Source organism: Muntiacus reevesi, chromosome 1, assembly GCF_963930625.1.
Source record: "Muntiacus reevesi chromosome 1, mMunRee1.1, whole genome shotgun sequence".
Classification (NCBI taxonomy): Eukaryota; Metazoa; Chordata; class Mammalia; order Artiodactyla; family Cervidae; genus Muntiacus; species Muntiacus reevesi.
In genome coordinates, this window is record NC_089249.1 from 70,835,918 (window position 1) to 70,858,587 (window position 22,670).

Here is a 22,670-nt window from a genome sequence, read left to right on the forward strand (position 1 = left end):
ACGAGTGCTCGGGGCCGGTGCACTGGGATGACCCTGAGGGATGGGATGGGGAGGGAGGTGGGGGGGAGGGTCAGGATGGGGAACGCATGTTCACCCATGGCTGATTCATGTCGTTGTACGGCAAAAACGACCACAAAAAAGGAAAAAACACGTATACCTTTAGGACCAAGTGGAATCTTTCCCTCGGTTACTAAACAAAACAATCGCTTCCCAGAATCCTCAAAACTCCTCGTGGCTGGATGATTACTACGGATTACACAATCCGGAACACACAGAATCGCCCTGGGACGCAAACCCCGAAAAAAAACACAGAGTTATCTTACATTAAAGGTGATTCTTTCTGTCATCAGCTAACTAATCATTTTTCATATCAGGTGAAATTTATAAGATTTTTTTCTCACCCAACTGCAAATTCAAAAATTGCCACAAAAACTAAGATAAAACCACCAAGAATCTTCTATATATACCACATACCTTAGTCTTTTTTTTTTTTTTTTAAGAAAATCGCTGTGACTTAACTCCAGAAAGTTTTCGGTTTTTAATTTAAATTTTTTAAATTTTTTATTCAAGTGGAGATAATAATAATACAAAACAAACAGTGTGTGCTTACTGCCAAGAATAAACAAACATAAACAATTTCCATTTCACTTCAGATTTTTCACAGGAAATTAAACATTGCAGATTAAGTTGAGATATGTTGTTTTCCTCTGCTTCTTTCCCCTTCATCCACACAGACAACTTCTATTACGAATTTTATGATAACCATTAAAGTCCATTTTTATCATGTTTAAATATGTGTATAGATACATACATTTAGTGTTGTTTTGGGGTATTTTAATTTACATAAACGATTAGCACTAGTCTTCTCCAAGTCACTTTTCTCATTCAACATTATTTTTTGATATGTTTTAACTGTTATATAGCATTTCCATAAATTTTTTCACTTCCCTAGTGACGGACATTGGATGGTTTCAACATTTTACTGTTACATAAAATATATCCTTGTATGGGTATCCTTGTGCATATATGCAAGAATGTCCTTTAAGGTACTTGCTGGCTCATGAAGTAGGAGTACTACTATTTGCCAAATAACATCAGTTTACACTCTCATTAGCACTGATGAATTCTCACCAATGCTAGAAGTAATCAGACTTTTACTTTTTGCCTGTGAAGGGTGTGACTATAATTTACATTTCCCTGACAATTAAAGAGATGGTACATCTTCTTATATTCATTAAACTTTATTTCTTCTGTGAATTGCCCATTCATATCTTTCATAAAATTTCCTACTGAGAAATTTTCTTTCTCTCAATGATGTGTACATTTAACCCATATGTATGTAGCAAATACATTTTCTGAGGTTGACATTTGTCTTTGTTCATGGGATTTTTGTCCTCTAGGTTTTAATTTCAATGTAGTCAGATTTATCAATCTTTTGTTAATGATCTCTGCTATTTGTATATTGCATAAGAAATCCATCCCTCTCCTGAGGGAATTTTTCTTTCCATATTTTTATAGTTTCATTTTACACATCCTTTTTTTTTAAAAATTCAGTTATTACTGACATAGATTACCACTATTGACTTTCATACAGCAATTTTGTATTAAAAACCTTACTAACCTTACTGAATTATGTGCAGTCAAATGCTCAACCCGGAACTATAACCTCCTTAGTGTAAATCCTCTAGGATTTTCTGTGTAGAATGACTTCTTGTATGTAAACATTAACATTTTATTTTTAACATTTTAAAATCTATTTTTTATTTAACATCATTTTAGATTAAGTGAAAGTCACTTAGTCATGTCCAATTCTTTGCGACCCCATGGACTATACAGTTCATGGATTCTCCAGGCCAGAATACTGGAGTGGGTAGCCTTTCCCTTCTCCAGGGGATCTTCCCAACCTAGGGATCAAACCCAGGTCTCCTGCATTGCAGGCAGATTCTTTACATCTGAGCCACAGGGGAAGCATACCATTTAAAATTAACCTTTAATATGGAATTTTTCAAGCAAACAAAAGAATCTGGGGAATTCTTAAGTCTTCATTTGGGGGAACTCCTGGCAGTCCAGTGGTTAGGACTCTGCATTTTCTCCACCAAGCACTTTTCACTGTTTGGGTTCAGACCCTGGTTGGGGAGCTAAGATTCCACAGTGCTGGGCCAAAAGAAAACAAACACTTCATTTGTTCCTGTAAATTTTTTCACTTGGTGAGTCTCCTGATTGTAATATCTAGAGGTTTGATAGGTTTGGGTTTTTTGTTTTTTCATTTGTTTCTGCAAAATCTTTTCTTTGGAGACTTTTTTTTAAAGAAACAATGTTCATTAAGAAATATGCTGTTTGTAGATCTTTTTAAGTCATACCTGTTGAATGTTATCAAATAATGTAATACATTTGCTTTCAACTCAAACCCTTGGCAGAGAAATAAAATTTCAAAAAATTTTTATGTCTAGATGCATACCTAGGACTCTATTCTGGCATCTGGTAGTATCTCTTCCCACAAATTAAGAATCCATGATGCCAAAGTGATGTGCCCAGCCAGGACATATATCCCCCTCCAGATACACTTCTGACAACACAAATAGCTCCACGCCTTGCTCAGGCCTCTGACCTCCTAAAGAATTATGACAATAGTGTATGCCAGGAGTGTAGACAGCTTAGAAATGTGAGGTTAGGAGTCCAAATAATACATATGCACAGGGTCCCCATGGACAAATCCAGGGGTAGGGAAAGAGGGGCAATCTGTGGGTAGAAGCCAATTCTCATTGCATTGCCATATTTTGTCACAAAACTCCAGTCAGAGAATTCTAAATTCAAATGTCTTCCAGGTCATTATGAAGATGTATTTGTCAAGATAAGAGATTAAAACATTTTAATAGCTTAGTAGCTTTAAGTTCAAATATTAAGACAAATAGAATGTAAACTTCAATTTTGTACTGTCTGAATCCTGTTGTTGGTAGAATGCCTGACTAGTGAATGTGCAGCTTAGTTAAAAACTGCATTTCATCAGTACTATATTTTAGTCTGACTGATATTTTCAGTGTATCTTCAAAATATCACCCTGAACAGTGAACTCAAACAATAGAGGTTAAAAGCTCAGATTTTGGAGTCAAATCTTACTTCTAATCTAGGTTCACTAGATAGCTATGTAACTTTGAGGAAGTTGACAATCTTTCTGAGCCTCAATTTTGACTGTAAAATAGAAATAGGGTCTATTTCAGAGCTGTTTTGAGGATTAAATATACATTAAGTGTTTAGGATAGTGACTGGCACAAAAGTACTCAATTAATTGCAGCTATTTTAAGAGAAACTGTTGACTGCTAGTAGGTAGGCCCTGTATAAAGTTGTCAGCACTGTATCACAAAAATCCTCGGAAAAACTCAGATGTGGATCCTATCATTATTTCCATTTTAGGTAAAAACGAATTAAAGCCAATGCAAATGACCTTTCAAACAACCCTGTCAGGAGAGCAGAGAATGTATTAATCTCATTTCATGAAGATGAAAAATGACTCCATTTTCAAAAGACCTGCTCACTTCCAACAAGATGGTGATCAGTGGAGCCAGATTAGAGCCACTCTCTAATAATTCTACTTCAGTACTGTTTTCACTGTACCACACTGCCTCTGAAAAAAGGTTAACACTGCTGTTTTCAACAAATGTATAAATCCAAATGTTTTACACTGGTATTCCTGAATATTGAAAAGATTTCTTTTTTGAGAACAAAGGCATAATGAATTTTCTATCCATCCCTACCCCCTGCCAAAAAAGAAAAAAACACTTCAAGACTATAAATCTAAAAATCTTGCTTAGAGGATGTTTCACAAAATTTCAAAATTTACATAAAGAATAGTCATGTATCCCAATTTCTCACTGGCAAATACTAATTATCACTCAAAAAAGATACTATTTTGTCAATTCCCCTGGCAACAGTGTAAATTACAAGGAAGAGGTTTTATCCAGTTTGTTCAATGTATCACCAAATTGCACATAACAGGTGCTTAGTAACTATGTACTTAATTGACAATTATAAATTAAAGTAAAATCTATGTAATTTTCTGTGTCAGATGCCAGTGTCATGGATAGGTAACTTGAACAGTATGAAACTGCTGCTACTCAACTACTTTTAACCTACAAAGAGACAAAGGTCCAACCTAATTGTTTTTAATAAGCTTTCTGGAAAACATTACAAAGTAATGAGGTAAACAGCTATTATGAAAGCTAAGACAGAAATAGAGAAATTTTTTCTCCTAAGAAAAATGTATTAAAGTTGCCAAAGGCTCCAGGTCCTATTCTGAGATACTCTCAAGAGTCAACTATACCAGCCCCACCCTTTTAAAGAGGATGGTGATTCACATTTCTTTGTATTTAAAGTAACTTCCATGTTGGTGTTTATATACATGTGAAGATATGCAATATGTATTAAGAACATGGACTACTTTATTAGCTAATTCTGATCTCATGTAAATGTTCAAACATCTCATCAGGTGCAGTTCTAACTATTATCAATAAGTAAAATAAACTCCATTCTCCAGAGATCACATTAAAAAGCTAATCTGGACATATTACCTTTCCCAATACTCTAACACACCAGGCTAAAAATGTGATTGATATGCAGTTACTCCACAATTAATTTTCTTCATCATTAGAAACATACCTAACATTAATATATTTCTTTAAGCAGATTACTTACAAAAGTATCTTAAACATGTTTTTCTAAAAACTCAGATAACCGGGATTCCAGAACAAAAACAGAAAAAAGACATTTTAGTCAGCATTTTACTGATGTCCTTTCCTTCTACATTTCCAAGAAAAATCCAGACTTATGTAGCTTTACTAATGTCCCTTAAAAGAAAATGTCAAAACACATCCAAGCAAATTTGCTTTACATTTCTGGAAATAAAAGAATGTTGCTTAAATATGACAGTTTTAAACTTTTGGACATTATCCTGTCCATCTAGACCTGAAGAATTCATAACTAATATTCCAAAAATCACAACTTTAAGGAGATGACCTATGTGTAATTATGGCTGATTTGCATTTTTCTACAGTAGAGACCAACACAAGATTGTAATGCAATTTTCCTCCAATTAAAAAATAAATTTTTAAAAAAGGGAAAAAAATCACAAATTTTAATATATATGAAATAAAGTATCCAGGTTATAGAATATTTTAATATCAAAGTATAATTTACATGATTAAAAAGTTCTGATTTCTATACAAAGTATTCTACTTAGTATAAGAAGCTGACAATGTATAATTTGAGTAACATCAAGTGATTTTATCTTCTCACATTGCAAACGATATGTTAATGGCCTAAAAACTACTGAAGAGCAGCACATATCAGCAAGTTATCAAATGTAACAAGTTCATATTTTTCTTGTTTGTGATCCCAAAACCGGCAGCATTTTCATTTCATCCACTCTGTTCTTATGTATTTGAAAAGCAGGTGTTATCCATCTACCACATGAGCACTGTTCACCATACCAGTTGAAAGAACCCAACTTGGCATTGCATTTGGGGCAGAGAAGCTAAAAGAAAACACATGTGTTACTTTTTCTTTCACTTTTATATAAAACAAATAATCATCTTTGGTAACACAGGATATAAAACAGTAAGACATGGCTCATACCTTCAAGGAGTTGATGATCTAATCAGTGAGATGAAATGTAATTGCAATTTACTATAATAGATAGACTACAGAAATTGTTAAGCATGTTGTACTCTGGGAGTATAGAAGAGGAATAGCTTAATTCCAGAATGAAAGGAGAAAGGTGAAGGCTTCAACATGAAACAGAAGGTTTTTGTGGCATTTATGTTGACTTTTTTTTTTTTTTACCTAAAAACTTAATTTTTATTTCTAATTAGCTAGTACTAAGACTAGAGCATTTCAAGCAAACAGTCAGTAACATGAGCATACCTGATCCATACTTTAAATACACTGTCATCATAAACAAGATGAGAGAGAAAAATCTTTCATTATCTATACACATTATGTGTTTACCTTTAAACCAAATATAAAGAAAGTTTGTACGTAAAACTCAGAACTAAAACTGATTACATAAATATCTAAAAGTTTTTAGTTTGACAAAATATACCACATTCCTCAAAAAAACTTAAACAAAACATAGTTACTATATGATTCAGTAATTCCAATTCTGGGTATATACGCAAAAGAAATAAAAGCAGGGACCCGAACAGATATTTGTACACCCATGTTCACAGCAGCGTTATTCCCAATACCCAGATGGAGGAAGCAACCCAGACATCCGTGGGCAGACGAGGAGATGAACAAAATGTGGAATACTCATGAAAGGGAACACTATTCAGCATTAGAAAGGAAGGAAAGTCTGACACATGCTACAACATGGATAAACCTGGAGGATATTATGCCAAGTGCAATAAGTCAGCCACAAATTTATGTGGCACCTGGAGGAGTCACATTCATAAAAGCAGAGAGCAGAACAGTGGTTGGAGGGACTGGGAAGTGGGGTGGGGGATTAGTGTTTAATGGGTACGGCACTTCAGCTGGGGAAGGTGGTGGTGATGGTTGCACAATGTGAATGCTCTCAATACTACTGAATTACACACTAAGAACAGAAATGGTAAATTTATGTTATGACTATTTTACCATAATTTAAAAAAACCACGTTCATAATATATGTATGACAGGTCACTTATGCTATACACCTTCAACTTATACAATGCTGTATATCAATTATATCTCAATACACTGAAAAAAAAAAAACCAAAAAACAAAGAACTGTGTATCTCAAAGCTGAGATAAGCAACAGATTGGAGAAAACACCTGCATTACGTGAAACATCAGACTATATAAACAGCTCCTAAATTCCTTAGAAAAAGACAAAACCCACAGAAATGGGCCAAGGATATGAAGGAAATTTCCTGCAAAACACAGTATAAATGGCTGATAAGTATATAAAGATGTCGGTCTCAGCAGTAGTCAGAGATTCAAATTAAGACACCTTAGGACTAACATTTTTCATCTCAGAGACACAACCTTACTGATTTTATAATGTCCATATGCCAAACGTATGGGGAAATGAGGACATGCATTCAATGTTAGTGAAAGGCAAATTTGTATGGGCATTGTTAAGGCCAGCCCAGAATATTAGTAATATTTTAAAATGTACACTCTTCAAGCCAGGAATTCCACTTTTAGGTATATATTCTACAAGAAAATAAATTTACAAAGAAGTATGCACAAATGTGATCTAGAATATTTCACAGAAAAATAAAATACAATGCCTTTATCTTGGGTGCTTTTCAGATTAAATAAAAGCAGCAAGGGAATTCCCTGGGCATCCAATGGTTAAGACTCCATGCTTCCACTGCTGAGGGCCAGGGTTCAATCCCTGGTCAGCAAACCAGGATCCCACAAGCCACAAGGTGCAGCCAAGATAAATAAAAGCAGCAGGGCCAAAACGTAAGCCACAAAAGAAAAGAGAGATAAAGTGGACTTCAACAAATAGCATAAAGAGTAGGAACTGACCGCTGTACAAGGTTTACCTGGCAGTGATAAGAATGGTGACAGATTCTAAAACCTGTGAACATACTAAAAACCACCGAACTGTACACCTTCCATGAGTGAATCACATGGTAAGTGAGTTATCTCTCAATAAAGTAGCAGCATCTGAAAACATGGGTTTGAATATAGGGTACCCCCCTCTAGGCAAGACATTAACTAATGTAGATTAAGTTTCCTTGTGTATAAAATGTGAATATATATCTACTCTATTTTACGAAATTATTGTATTCTTCAAATGAAATACAGTGAGAGTTTCATAAAAACTCACTATACAAATGTAGATGATCTTTAAACATCGTTACATCTTAGGTTAAGAGTATCTTTTACATTAATATCAAGTAAACCTAAAAGAGAGTTGGAGCTGTCACAGGATGCTCATATGGGCTGCATTCTTTAAAGTTAGTAAGAAATGAAAAAGAATCTCATAACAAACATATAAAACTGAAAGAATCAAGAAAACAGAGATACATAGAGCCAAAAGAGAAAAAACGAAGATTAAGAAGAAATTTTAAATCTAACTTTAAAATCTGTGATTTGCCCTACTTCTTACAAAGCTCAAATTTTGCTAAATATATTCTAGTCTGTCTTAATTTGAAAAAATATAAACAATAGCCTTAAAAGGAATTAACTGAGACCAAAAGCTCTCAACCAAAAAGTGGATCACTATTCTAGATCACCTGGTTTTTATTTAACGAATTTATCTTTGATAGAATCTTGCCTATATAACAAAGATATAATCTTTAGAAAGAAAGCAATTAAGATGGAGTAAAACACTAGTTAAAGTATGGTTTAAAATGAAAGAAAGAACAAAATACAGATGACATAATAAAACTAAAGAAAGTAAAATGTGTTCTCACCTGTCCATCCATCACTCCCAACAAAGTGGATTCCATCCACTGTACAGGTTCAATGAAATAAGATGTACATTGAGCCTGACTCCCTGTGGAAAGCATGGGGGATGGTGTCATCCTCTTGTGGGCAAAGGCTAGAGGACCACTTCCTTCATTATGATCCAAAATGCTAGAACTTCTAAATAAAGATCGCCTGCAACCCCCAAACAAAAAAAACATTAATGATTTCCAAAAGGATGAAAAAATAGATTAAATGTGCAGTATTTCTTAGAGGGCAAATTAATATAACATTGATTATGATATTTTAATTTCTGATAACCTCTCAAGTAACCAGATAACTTTTAAGAATTCATATTCTTCTTGAAACCAGATCTGAATATGAAATTTCTGTATTATTCAATTAAACAAATTCTTCCTACAAGATTTTAAGAAACTGAAACTTTCAGTACTATTCTACTGAGACAAAGTTGAATCTCCAGAGGATAGAAAATATTTTACCTGCACTTTCTACATTTGTAGAGACCTCCATCTTTCAATCCTTGTGAAATGGCAGATGGGTCAACAGCAAAGAGTTCTTGAGGTAAGTTCTGCAATTCTACATAACATAAAATGTATCCATTTGTCAGAATCAACTCTGCATTTTCAGACAAAATTCAAAAGGCAAGTTGCTCAGTGGTAAAGAATCCACATGCCAATACAGAAGACGCAGGTTCGATCCGTAGGTTGGGGAGATCCGGGAGAAGGAAATGGCAACCCACTCCAATATTCTTGCCTGGGAAACCCCATGCACAGAGAACCAGTCCATGGGGTCACAAGAGACTCAGACACAACTTAGCAACTAAACAACAAAATGCTAATCTCAGAAATTAAAAAAAATCTCCAGTGTTGAGAAATGAGGATGAGGTAGGAGAGCCCAGTGATGTAGCCCTTGGCTTCCAGGCACAGATTGCCTGACTTCAAATTCGAGCCAGCCATTTACAAACCGTGTGACCCTGAACAAGCTATTTCTTGCTAAACCATGGTTTCAAAAGTGAAATAATGCACCTGAAGAATCTGGTGTCAGAGCAAGCTACATCTAGAAAGGACTGAATGTGCTGTGCTTAGCTGCTCAGCCGTGTCCGACTCTTTGCGACCCCATGGACTATATAGCCAGCCAGGCTCCTTCAGTTCAGTTCAGTCGCTCAGTTGTGTCTGACTCTTTGCGACCCCATGAATCACAGCACACCAGGACTCCCTGTCCAACACCAACTCCCGGAGCTTACTCAAACTCATGCCCATCAAGTCGGTGATGCCATCCAGCCATCCCATCCTCTGTCGTCCCCTTCTCCTCCTGCCCCCAATCCCTCCCAGCATCAGGGTCTTTTCCAATAAGTCAACTCTTTGCATGAGGTAGCCAAAGTATTGGAGTTTAAGTTTCAGCATCAGTCCTTCCAATGAACACCCAGGACTGATCTCCTTTAGGATGGACTGGCTGGATCTCCTTGCAGTCCAAGGGGCTCTCAAGAGTCTTCTCCAACACCACAGTTCAAAAGCATCAATTCTTCAGCGCTCAGCTTTCTTCACAGTCCAACTCTCACATCCATACTTGACCACTAGGAAAACCATAGCCTTGACTAGACAGACCTTTGTTGGCAAAGTAATGTCTCTGCTTTTTCACATGTTGTCTAGGTTGGTCATAACTTTCCTTCCAAGGAGTAAGCATCTTTTAATTTCATGTCTGCAATCATCATCTGCAGTGATTTTGGAGCCCCCCAAAATAAAGCCAACCTCCTTAGTCCATGGGATTTCTGAAAGCAAGAACACTAGAGTAGGTTGTCATGACCTCCTCCAGGGGATCTTCCCAACCCAGGGATGGAACCCAGGTCTCCCACATTGTGGGAGGATCCTTTACCCAGGCTGGGCCACCAGGGACACCCAAAAAGGACTGAATACATACTGCCAATTATTACTTACCTGGATACTTCTCTGTAACCTTTTGTAAACGATATTGTTTATAAACTGCACTGGAGGTATCTACTTCACAGCCCATTGCCTGGTATAATTTCAGTTGCCACTCAAACCCCTCATTCATCCTGCAAGGGCAAACAGGTACAGAGTTAAATTTTCTTTAAATAAATAAAACTGCATCACAAAAGCAGAATTACTACTGTAACAAGTAACTCACTTGGCCTCTGGCTTGACAGTCTTAAGGTTTTCATAGGCTTTTTCAAAGGTAAGCTGGTCAGTCTTCATCATAAAAGCGGTTATTACAGTCACACTTCGACTGACCCCTGCATGACTGGAAAAAAAAAAAAACCCTTTAAAATATCAAATAGCAACAATTACAAAAACAAAAAACCCACCCCCATAAATGGTAAAGTTTGGGTCCACTTCTTGTCTGCTTCTTCTACTCAAGTAAATCTTTTGCCTCTGAAATACTACTACTTACAAAAGAAGTATTCCTTTATTTCCTTATTCATTTTAATTATGAACCATGTGAATGTATTACCTATTGAACAATAAGTACACTAAATTTTTAACATCTTATAATGGCTTCAGAACAAATCTAAACTCTTTTCCCCTTGGCTTTAAAGGCCCTGGAGATCTGGTCCGAAACCTCTATTTTATCACTACCTTATGTTTTTTATGTAATATTTATAACAAAGGCTGGCTGTAAAATTGCTGACTCAGTAAGCGTAAACTGTTGTGATTACACTCCTTCTGCCACTGCTACGTCCTAATCAATTTTTCTCTCCCTCAATCTCCCCTACATCAGCCACGCCCGCCTCAAACACACACAATGAAAATAACCTGCTCTCCCTCTGAAGTTTGAATAACCTTAACCTCTGTTAATCTCTCTTACTACACCCCTCGCATCCTAGTCTGCATTTCCTCAGTATGTGTCTGGCTACTCGAGAAGAGATTTAAACTCTTTAGGTGCAGAGACTTAGTCATTTATCTGAAGATTCCTCCCACCCTCGAAAACTTAGCGACTGCAGAATGAACCAACAACACAAACAAAATGAACTAAAACCCTGCGCGTCATCAGGGGACCGTCTCTTGTCCACTTCTCTCTGACACAAGCCTACGCAAGAGGGAGCTGAAGATTCTGGCGGTCCGGCAGCCCTCTGGTCCTCTCCGCGGCCCTGAGAGGAAAAGGGCGAGGTGGGGCAGGGTCGCAGCGCGGCGGGGTGGCTCTCCCCACCCACCCGACCACTCACCAGTGCACCAGCACCGCGCGGCCCTCGGCGCGAGCCTGGACAATGAAGGCCACACAGCGGTCCAGATGACTGAGCAGGTCGGTCTCGGGTTTGTCGAGCGCTCGCACGAAGAGACTCCGTAGACCCTCGACCCCAGCCCCCGTTTGGAAGTCAGGCTCCTCCGAGTCCACCGTCAGCACTGCCGTGACGCCCGCCTCCCTCAGGTGGTCTGGCTCCGCGACGGCCGCGGCTCCACCCAAGAACAGCCCCGGACGCACCTCCAGCATACGCCTGGCAGAGCGGGCTCGGCTCTGGCTGCAGATGTGGTGCTCGCAGTCATGGCTACCATCCTGCGCCTCCAACATGGCGGCGCCCGGAGGCCGGGCTGCGGCGGGCCCTACCATCGAGTAGGCAATCGGCTAGAACGTCCTTACTTTAGACTGGCCAGGCTGAGTTGCGCCGCTGCTGCCTTGGAGGATTTCGTCGACCGCGGGAATGTGGATTTACTGGGGAAGGTGACGTACTTCGGCCTGGGCGGAGCTAAACCCCATTCGCAGCGGCTTCTGAACCCTAACTCGAATACCTACAGGGATGCTTAGGCTCTTAGTGTTGAGATTTTTATGGATTTCTGCAGGAGCAGAAAATGGATTCAGATGGTCCCACCAACTGAATCAGTACCATAATCTTATGCTTTTGAAATACAACACTTTTTCAGTACGTATGAAACCATTTGTTTGTAGTTCTTCTCTTGTTACTTTTTACCTTTTTTTTCTTCTTGCCCCCCCCCCTTTATTGGTATGTGACTTCTTGTTGGTATATATTATTCTGTATACTTGAAAATATTGACCCCATGGTTCTGTATCAGTGCACTCCAAAGATAACCAAGGGGGAAAGAAAAAGATAACCAAGAATCCACGTGTAGTTAAATTTGAGTTTATTACTCAATCATGAACTGTAGAATTTTGGGAAATGAGGGTCTTAAGAGAATGTTGCTGCTGCTGCTGCTGCTAAATCGCTTCAGTCATATCCGACTCTGTGCGACCCCATAGATGGCAGCCCACCAGGCTCCCGCGTCCCTGGGATTCTCCAGACAAGAACACTGGAGTGGGTTGCCATTTCCTTCTCCAATGCATGAAAGTGAAAAGTGAAAGTGAAGTCGCTCAGTCGTGTCCGACTCTTCGCTACCCGATGGACTGCAGCTTACCAGGCTCCTCCGTTCATGGGATTTTCCAGGCAAGAGTACTGGAGTGGGGTGCCATTGCCTTCTCCGAAGAGAATGTTAGGAAGATCCTATTACAGGATTTTGGGCTTCCAAGGGGGCGCTAGTGGTAAAGAATCCCCCTGCCAATGCAGGAGACTTAAGAGACCTGGATTCAATCCCTTGGGTCCAGAAGATCCCCTGGAGGAGGACATGGCAACCCACTCCAGTATTCTTGCCCGGAGAATCCCATGGACAGAGGAACCTCGCCGGCTACAGTCCATAGCGTCGCAAAGAGTTAGACACAACTGAAGCGACTTAGCATGCATTACAGGATCAGAGCTTATATTAGATGAGTTAGGGCTAAGGGACTATGGAAGCAGGAGTTTGCTCTGGACTGGATGTTGTCAGGAAGTAGGGGTGATTCTGTGATTCAGTATGTTAATAAATCTTACCCAAGGGAAAGAAGGCTAGAGAGACGCTAAACTTGTATTGGTCAAGAAATAGCAGTCATGGTACTGGCATAAAGACGGAAACATGGGCCAACGGAAGAGAATGAAGAGTCCAGAAATAAACCCTCACTTATATGTTCAAATGATCTTTGGCAAGGGTACCATGACCAAACAGTAGTCTTGTCAACAACTTTTTGGACATGACACCAGAAGCAATAAGTGGGACTATGTCAAACTAAAATGTTTCTGCATAGCAAAAAAAACAATCAACAAAATGAAAAGGTAACCTACAGAATGGAAAAAAATATTTTCAAACCATATATCTGATAAGGAGTTAATATCCAAAATATATAAAGAACTCATACAACTCAGCTGTAAATAAAAATAGAAAATGGACAGAGAAACTGAGAAGAGATTTTTTTTTTCTAAAGAAGACATACAAATGGCCCACAGGTACATAAAAAGATCCTTAATATCACTACCCATCAGGGAAATACAAATCAAAACCATGATATCACCTCATACTTATTAGTATGGCAATTAAAAAAAAATAAAAACAGTAGGTAGCATGTTGGTGAGGATGGTGGAGAAAAGAGAACCCTTGCGCGTTGTTGGTGGGACTATAAATGGATATATCTACTACAGAACCTGTATGTAAGTTCTTCAGAAACTTAAAAAACAGAGCTACCATATAATGCAGCAATCCCATTGCTGGATATATGTCCCAAGGATATGAAATCAGGATCTTACAGAGATATTTGCACTCTCATGTTAGTCACAACAACCAACACATGAAGTGACCTCAGTGTCCATCTAAGCATGGACGGTAAAGATGTGATTTATATATTATGCAATATTACTTAGCCAAATGAAAGTAGGAAATCCTGCCACTTGTGATAACATGAATAGAAATTTGAAAGCATTATGCTAAGTGAAATAAGTCAGAGCGAGAAAGACAAATATTGCATCTTATCACTTATATGTGGTCACTGAAAAAGCTAAGTCATAGAAACAGAATAGAATAATGGTTGCCTAGGGTTGCAGGGAGGGAGAATTGAAGAGTTGTTCAATTGATATACAGTTTCTGTTTTTCAAGATGAAATGGTTAAAAGAGTAAATTTTGTGTTTTTTTCATCATAATTGTTTTTAAATAGTGGTTAGCCATTTTAGCTAAAATAGAAGTATGTTTGCTATTTTGTAATTGGACAATGTTCACGTTCTGTCTTATTCAGACATATTATGTTGGTCTTTGTCTTACTTCGTCATGATCTCAGAGTTGCCTTGTGTGGTGCTGATTTTCTGTGAAGTTGTTTTTGTTCAGCAGGAGAGGAAAAAACACCTAACTGTGAGGGCCTGGCCAGCTGTAGCAACACTAAGGAAGATCTACCTCACTAAGGAAGATCTACCCTGGCTCCTGGGTGCCAGGGTCTGCTTTTCCCTTTCTCATATATGACTTTATGATTTTCAAAGAGATTGAGACTTGGGGCAGGGACACTTGACCCCCGTCTAAGTCAAATGGAGGAAGCAGCAACTACTTGTGCTTGGAAACACTTAAGTGGGCAACCCATAGGGATAGAGGAAGAGTGGTATCTTCCCTTACTCCCACCACAGGCTCTGAACCTCTGAAGGGTAAGGACTTCGCCTCTTCACCTTTGTGTCCCCTGCCCCACAGAATTTGGGCTAATGGTGCTGATTATTCCATCTTTGAATGTTAGAGATGAAAGGAGTTCTAGAAAAGACACCGTATACTTCCCTTTCCGTGTCATGTCCTTCCCCATCCCAAAGGCTTTATCTCAAAGTCTCGCTTGGTGTTTTCGCTGCAGAGTCATGTTAGCAATCTTCTGAGCCCTTGGTTGGATCAACTCGGCCTTTCTCACTTTATGGTCCTGGAAACCTCTCCTGTGTGTCAGGCTCTGCAGTAGATGCTGAAGCTACAAAATGAGTAAGTCTTTGCCCTTGAGGAACTTAGAGAAAAACTGGAGTAAAAGATAAATAAATAACCTAACAGTGTTTTGACAGGAGTAAGGGCAAATCACTAAGAAGAATGCTGGGGGTGGGCATATATGGAATATATAAAAAATACTGAAATATATGTATCAAACTATTAACAATGGTTACTTCTGGGAGCTGACATGAGGAGACGTACATGATAGGGTTTATACACTTCTTCCTGTATAATTTCTTAATACACTTCTTTCTGTACAACAGTACATGAACCGTGAACTTCCAGATGTTCAAGCTGGATTTAGAAAAGGCAGAGGAACCAGAGATCAAATTGCCAACATCCGCTGGATCACTGAAAAAGCAAGAGAGTCCCAGAAAAACATCTACTTCTGCTTTATTGACTATGCCAAAGCCTTTGACTATGTGGATCACAACAAACTGGAAAATTCTTCAAGAGATGGGAATACCAGACCCCTTGACCTGCCTCCTGAGAAATCTGTTTGCAGGTCAAGAAGCAACAGTTAGAACTGGACATGGAACAACAGACTGGTTCCAAATCAGGAAAGCAGTATGTCAAGGCTATATATTGTCATCCTGCTTATTTAACTTATATGCAGAGTACTTTATGATTTGAATCTTTTCAAGAAGTATTATTAAAATTATTCATTGTTAACAATCATAAATATTTACATTATGAAACAATGGGAGGGGGGAGAATTAAGGGTTAATCTCCTAGACATTTTATTAAGGTAGCCTAAATCATTCTGTCTGCAAAGGAGATCCAACCAGTCCATCCTACAGGAGATCAGTCCTGGGTGTTCATTGGAAGGACTGATGCTAAAGCTGAAACTCCAATACTTTGGCCACCTCATGCAAAGAGCTGACTAACTGGAAAAGACCCTGATGCTGTGAGGAACTGAGGGCAGGAGGAGAAGGGGATGACAGCGGATGAGATGGCTGGATGGCATCACCGACTCGATGGGCATGAGTTTGAGTAAACTCCGGGAGTTGGTGATGGACAGGGAGGCCTGCTGTGCTGCGATTCATGGGGTCGCAAAGAGTCGGACACAACTGAGCGACTGAACTGAACTGAACTAAAATCATTCTGTCAGCTTTATTAGTTTTCTGTTGGAAATTAGCTTTTCTTCCTCAACTCCTTAAAATGAATGTAAGTTCCTTCAAGGATGGGAGTGGGAGACATATCTGAATTGTTATTGAATACTTATATAGCCTGGCTCAGTGTTTATCTGTATCTGGGTGAAATATTCCCTCAATTCCCAAAGCTGAGTATTTACCAGCTTGTGTATTTGTATGCTTAGCCACTAGGTGGCACCATGTGCCCTTTGCAAAATATATTTTCTTCATTTCAGTCGCTCAGTCCTGTCCAACTCTTTGTTCAATTGATATACAGGTTCTGTTAAAAGAGTAAATTTTGTGTTTTTTTCATCATAATTGTTTTTAAATAGTGGTTAGCCATTTTAGCTAAAATAGAAGTATGTTTGGTATTTTGTAATTGGACAATGTTCACGTTCTGTCTTATTCAGACATAATTATGTCCAACTCTCACATCCATACTTGACCACTGGAAAAACCATAGCCTTGACTTAGCCTCCCTTAAAAGGGAGAAATGCATATGTGGCAACCTGCAACAAAAGTGGATATTTGGCCCAGGGAAAGAAATTTGTCTTTAGAGAGGGAGCTGGGTTGCTTCTTGTCAAGGAGAGGAGAGGAGGCTCTATGCCTCTACCTAGCATTGGTAGGCTCAGGCATGCACCACCCCCAACACACACACAATTTATCTGTTTATTTTATCAGGAGCAAGCCTATATCATTGATAAACATGAATTAAGCAAAAATTCTAAGAGATATTCAAGTATGTGGTGGCTTGCATTTTAAAAAGACATCACTCATTCTATGTAACAAGGCCTAAATCAGATGAGAAGACGCATCACCCTACCTTTCCATTTATGGTTGCTCTCAGAATGTTTCATCTTCTAGAGCACAGTCACAGTATGATTTAACACTTTCACCTTTAAACATATTTGCTGTAAGTGCATATTTATGCTGAGCACTGAGTAGGGAAATTTCCCCTCTTCTGCCCCATCACCTCCCCATCATGGTCCAAAGAGAGGTTCCTCTTTTCATCTCCAGCATGCTGCCTGGGCCCTCCTAAACCCAATGAATTATCAATAAATGTTTGTCAATTATGTTCTTAATGGAACTTAAGATCTAGGACAGTTTATGAAGATACACGTGAAAGGTACTTTAAGGCCTCCAAATTAAAATGTTGAACAAAAATATAAATGGTGACAATACCATTATTTTGTCTGTGTTCGTGAGTAGAACGTGGATACCTAGAAAGTGATGAGTTCAGATTTGGCACTGTCTTTGAGGCGCACAATCTGCAACCAGAGAAAACCCAGGTCTGAATGCCAAGCTTCTTCTGACCCTATTACCTACCAATATGTAATCATGTGCCTGGAGAAATTTATATGATTTCTCTAAGCCTCAGTTTCTTCACCTGCAAAATAGGAATGCTGCACGGTGGTTAGTCGCTCCGTTGTGTCTGACTCTTTGCCACCCCATAAACTGCAGCTCACCAGGCTCCTCTGTTCATGGGGGATTCTCTAGGCAAGAATACTGGAGTGGATTGCCATGCCCTCCGCCAGAGGATCTTCCCAACCCAGGGATCGAACCGAAGCCTCCCATAGCAAAATAGAAATTATAGCCACATTGCAGAGTTCTAATAAGAATTAACTCATCAACATGTGTTATCACTGGGGGAAAGAAATCCCGAGAAAAGAATCCCGAGCACCTGAAGCAGCTCGGAGAGGATGCCGTGCAGGAGACGGAGCTGCGGTGAGGGAGAAACAACTACAGATGGCATGTCCTGAGGAAGTTGTTGAGCAGAGATAAATCACAGGGCGTCATCAGTCCAGGAATTCAGTGGTCATGAGACTTAGCAGTAAGAGGATCATAACTACCCAGGCTGCTTCAACCACATTCTGAAGTCACTTATAATGTAGAGTCTGTGCCTTGTAAAAACGTGTCCTCCTTCCCTAGAAGGGCACCTATTGTCAAGATTCTGAGGAAATAACTTCACCACGAAACCCTGGGAACAGAGATGACTGAAGCGAGTTGAAACCCCCTCCTTATGTAAGGATAGGTTGGTCCACTGACCCAACAACTTCTCCCGCCTTACTCCCAACTGCATCCCTCACCCACCCCTAATATTTGAAAACTCATCACATTTGGGGACTAGCCATTTGAGAAACATTGGGGCAGGAACTGGTTAGTGATATTTGGGTTGTGCTCTCAGTTCCTTTTTGACTAAAAGAGAAACTGGTAAACAAAAAGTCAGATGAGTAGAGCAAAGGAGATGTTCCCTGTTACATGTCAGAGGTTTGCCAGGTTACATAACTCCTCTCCCTCCACTCCTCCCCAGACAAACAAAATACAGATAATGGCCAAGGCTGCCCCTTCCCAACGTCACAGCCTTTGGAGTACTCTCACTGCCTGAATGTGGTCCAGTGTGTTGTAACGGAAAGAGCTCTGGAGTTGGATGCATGTTCTAGACTTAAGTTTTGGTTCTATCACGTATCAGTTTTATAACTTGGCCAAGCCAGTTAAGCCCTCTGAATTTCAGTGACCCCACCGTAAAAGAATGCCTTCTCTAACATTCCCTAAATAATTTTAAACTATAAAAATCAGAAATTCTGTAAACTTTTGGTCAGTACATAGAACATTTCTACATCCTTTAAAATGCTGTTCCTTGCCCCTCCTCATACCAAATATACTCAGCTGCTTCTTCTAAGTGTGTTTCCTATCAACTATCTCATATTTTCCAAGATGTATTTTTAGAAAAGGCAGAGGAACCAGAGATCAAATTGCCAACATCTGTTGGATCATAAAAAAAGCAAGAGAATTCCAGAAAATCATCTACTTCTGCTTCATTGACTATGCTAGAGCCTTTGACTATGTGGATCACAACAAACTGTGGAAAATTCTTAAAGAGATGGGAATATCAGACCACCTCACCTGCCTCCTGAGAAACCTGTATGCAGGTCAAGAAGCAACATTTAGAACCAGACATAGAACAACAGACTGGTTCAAAGTTGAGAAAGGAGCGTGTCAAGACTATATATTTACAAACATTCAAGATGGCAGGAGGAAATTGTCCAAATAAAGAGAAAAGGCTAGATTTGGATGTTCAATAGAAGCATTTTTATATAGTCCTGAAGTGGAGATGCAGCCTGGAATAAGATGAAACCCTTTGACTCAAGTTTCCACTATGTAGACAGAGGTGTAAATACCCACACTCTGTATTAAACTGCCAGTACAAACAATGCTTAGAAGCTCAGGCCAAAAAAATGATTCATTTTGGCTGGAGGAAATTGGGAAAAATTGTCCAGGAAGGCAGCATTTGAGTTGGGTCTTTCCCATAGGTGAAGGAAAGAGATGAGGGAGAAAGGGCTGGAAAAGGAATAGGAAGACAGAGAGCAGTGAGGGAGAAGGCAGAGAGATATGAGGGCTAAGATGCTTGAGAATGCTTCATTAAGGGTGCCCAACGTCTGAAAAACAAATGATTTATTATGAGACTTCACAAGCGGTCCTGGGACGTGTGTTAGGTCCCATTAACCAATGCAGTCCTAACAGCAGCCGCACGGAGTTGTAGCTGTTGTGAAGGGAAGGGGCCACTATAAGTCCCGCACAAGCCTCAAGTTTATACAACCCCTGCACATGAGGATCTCAGAATTCCTTAGTGAGGTCACAGAATATAACATGGATAGTGGAGTAGTAAGTGGATGAGCCCCGTCTGTTTCCATACCTTTAGGGTATCGAACCATTACTGGTTGCCTCTAATCCAAAATGATGCAGCTTACTGCAGGAATTTCTAGTAAGCACTTATAAAAAGAAGCAATTCATATGAATTCTAGCATTATCAACTGTAGAAAGCATGATGACTATAGTTAATGATACTGTTTAAAAGTCACCAAGAGAGTAGATCTTAAAAGTTCTCACCACCAAAAAATATATATGTAACTATATACAGTGAAGGATGCTAACTAGACTTATTATGATGATCATTTTGCAACATATACTAATATCAAATCATTATTTATAGAGCTGAAACTAGTATTAATATAACATTATGTATCAGTTGTTGTTATTCAGTAGCCCACTTGTGTCTGACTCTTTGGGACCCCATGGACTGCAGCACACCAGGCCTCCTTTTCCCTCACCATCTCCCGAAGTTTGCCCAAGTTCATGTCCACTGCACTGGTGATACCATCCAGCCATCTCATCCTCTGACACCCTCTTCTCCTTCTGCCCTCAATCTTTCCCAGCATTAGGGACTTTTCCAATGAGTCAACTGTTTGTATCAGATGACTGAAATACTGGAGATTCAGCTTCAGCATCAATCCTTCCAACGAGTATTCAGGATTGATTTCCCTTAAGGTTGACTGGTTTAATCTCCTTGCTGTCCAAGGGACTTTCAGGAGCCTTCTCCAGCACCACAGTTCGAAGGCATCAATTCTTTGGCATTCTGTCTTCTTTACAGTCCAGCTCTCACAACCATAGGTGACCACTGGGAAGACCACAGCCTTGACAATACAGACTGTTGTCGGCAGAATGACATCTCTGCTTTTCAACACACTGTCTAGGTTTGTCATCGCTTTCCTGCCAAGAAGCAATCATCTTCTGATTTCATGGCTGCAGTCACCATCTGCAGTGATTTTAGAGCCCAAGAAGAGGAAGTATGTCAATGATATTACCTCAGTCGAAGAAGCAGGGGGAGAGGAAAGGGAAGAGAAAGGGGGAGGAAGGGAAGGGTGGGCTGTGGGTGGGGCGGAGAGGCAGACGCAGCATCCGCTAGGGGCCAGCATGGCCTTACCAAGAGCAGTCTTGCCCTGCTAGCCTGTTCTTCTGACTATGACTAAACCGGCAGACAAGCGGAAACTCTCACCCACTGAATCTGTACCTCTGCAGTCTTGTAGACAGATCTCACGAATAAGGGTAAGGAATAAAGGTGTCCCTCCCAAACTCCCTATCCCTTCTTCAAACTCCCTTCTAACTATCCCTTCTTCCCACCCTTCCCTCCAGCAACCATAAGCTCATTCTGGAAGTCTGTGAGTCTGTCTCCAGAAAGAGAAAGGAAAAAACCATGTGGTATCACTTATACACAGAATCTAAAATATGATACAAATGAACTTACTTACAAAACAGAAAGAGATTCAGAGAATGAATTTACGGCTGCCAGGGTAGAGGGATAGTTGGGGAGCTTGAGATGAACATATACACACTGCTATATTTAAAACGGGTAACCAACAAGGACCTTCTATATATCACATGGAACTCTGCTCAACGTTGTGTGGCAGCCTGGATGGGAGGGGAGTTTGGGGAAGAATGGATGCATGTACCTTTGCTGTTCCCCTGAAACTATCACAACATTGTTAATTAGCTATACCTCAATACAAAATAAAAAGTTTTTAAAAAAATGATGATACATATATGTATATACACACATATATACACATACATACATACAATAGAATACTACTCAGCCATAAAAATGAATGAAATAATGTCATTTGCAGCAACATGGATGGACCTAGAGAGAGTCATACTGAGTGAAGCAAGTCAGACAGAGAAACCATGTGATATCACTTGTACACAAAACCTAAAATATGACACAAATGAACTTATATATGAAACAGAAACAGACTCACAGACATAGAGGACAGACTTGAGGTTGCCAAGAGGGAGGGAAGGTAGGGGAGGGATGGATTAGCATTTTGGATTAGGATTATATAGATATAATAGACAGATAGATAGATATAGATATATATCTATCTATATATTTATAGATAGACAGATATATTATATATAGATATATAGATATTGGATTTAGATTAGGATTTTATAGATATAGGATGGATAAACAACAAGATCATACTATGTAGCACAGTGATTCTATATTAAATATCCTGTGATAAACCACAATGAAAAATAATAATATGAAATAAACTTTTTTTAAAAAGAAATAAAGGTTGGATAGTAGAGCAATTGAGTTAGCAATTGGTTAAATAATTACACCCAAAGACAGAAAAAAAATGGATCAATGGCAATCATGAGAGAAATTTCTAATAAGATAGAGCCATCATCTGAATTTCTTTAATCTGTTTTATTTAACTTTCTTTCTTTTTTTTTTTTTTTAGTAATTTGTATTACAGTGCACAAGACATGTTTATCTAATCTACATGTGTTAGAGCTGAGAGGGATTACATTTGGATCCAAAATTGTCTTTGTCTTTGTCCAGCTAACAAAGACTAAATTCAAAAAAGACAAATATAAGATCCTGGACTTTGGTCCCTCAAATGAACTACATAAATATAAATTGGGGGTCAAAGAGGTATGGCTTAGATAAAATATTCTCTTGGGTTTGCAAGCAATAGCTTAATGAAGCTGGATAATACTACCTGACTCCAGGGAAAGTGGC

General features: G+C 39.1%; 1 protein-coding gene and 1 long non-coding RNA gene across 3 annotated transcripts; one reads left to right on the forward strand and one right to left on the reverse strand.

The window, feature by feature from the left end:
• Positions 1–5,150: 5,150 nt before the first annotated feature.
• On the reverse strand, positions 5,151–11,959 carry DUSP12 (dual specificity phosphatase 12). Its single transcript, XM_065946783.1, has 6 exons — positions 11,597–11,959; positions 10,561–10,674; positions 10,350–10,468; positions 8,895–8,991; positions 8,403–8,589; positions 5,151–5,527 (listed from the first exon to the last, which is right to left on the reverse strand). Exons 1-6 carry the CDS (start codon positions 11,938–11,940, stop codon positions 5,366–5,368), a joined length of 1,023 nt encoding a protein of 340 aa, XP_065802855.1. The 5' UTR covers positions 11,941–11,959; the 3' UTR covers positions 5,151–5,365.
• On the forward strand, positions 11,806–17,417 carry LOC136176502 (uncharacterized). Of its 2 annotated transcripts, none has more exons than XR_010664592.1 (3): positions 11,806–12,289; positions 15,049–15,167; positions 15,434–17,417. It is a non-coding gene; the product is annotated as an uncharacterized lncRNA (long non-coding RNA). The 2 variants fall into 2 exon arrangements; XR_010664593.1 differs by having other exon boundaries at positions 11,813–14,854.
• The last annotated feature ends 5,253 nt before the right edge of the window (positions 17,418–22,670 follow it).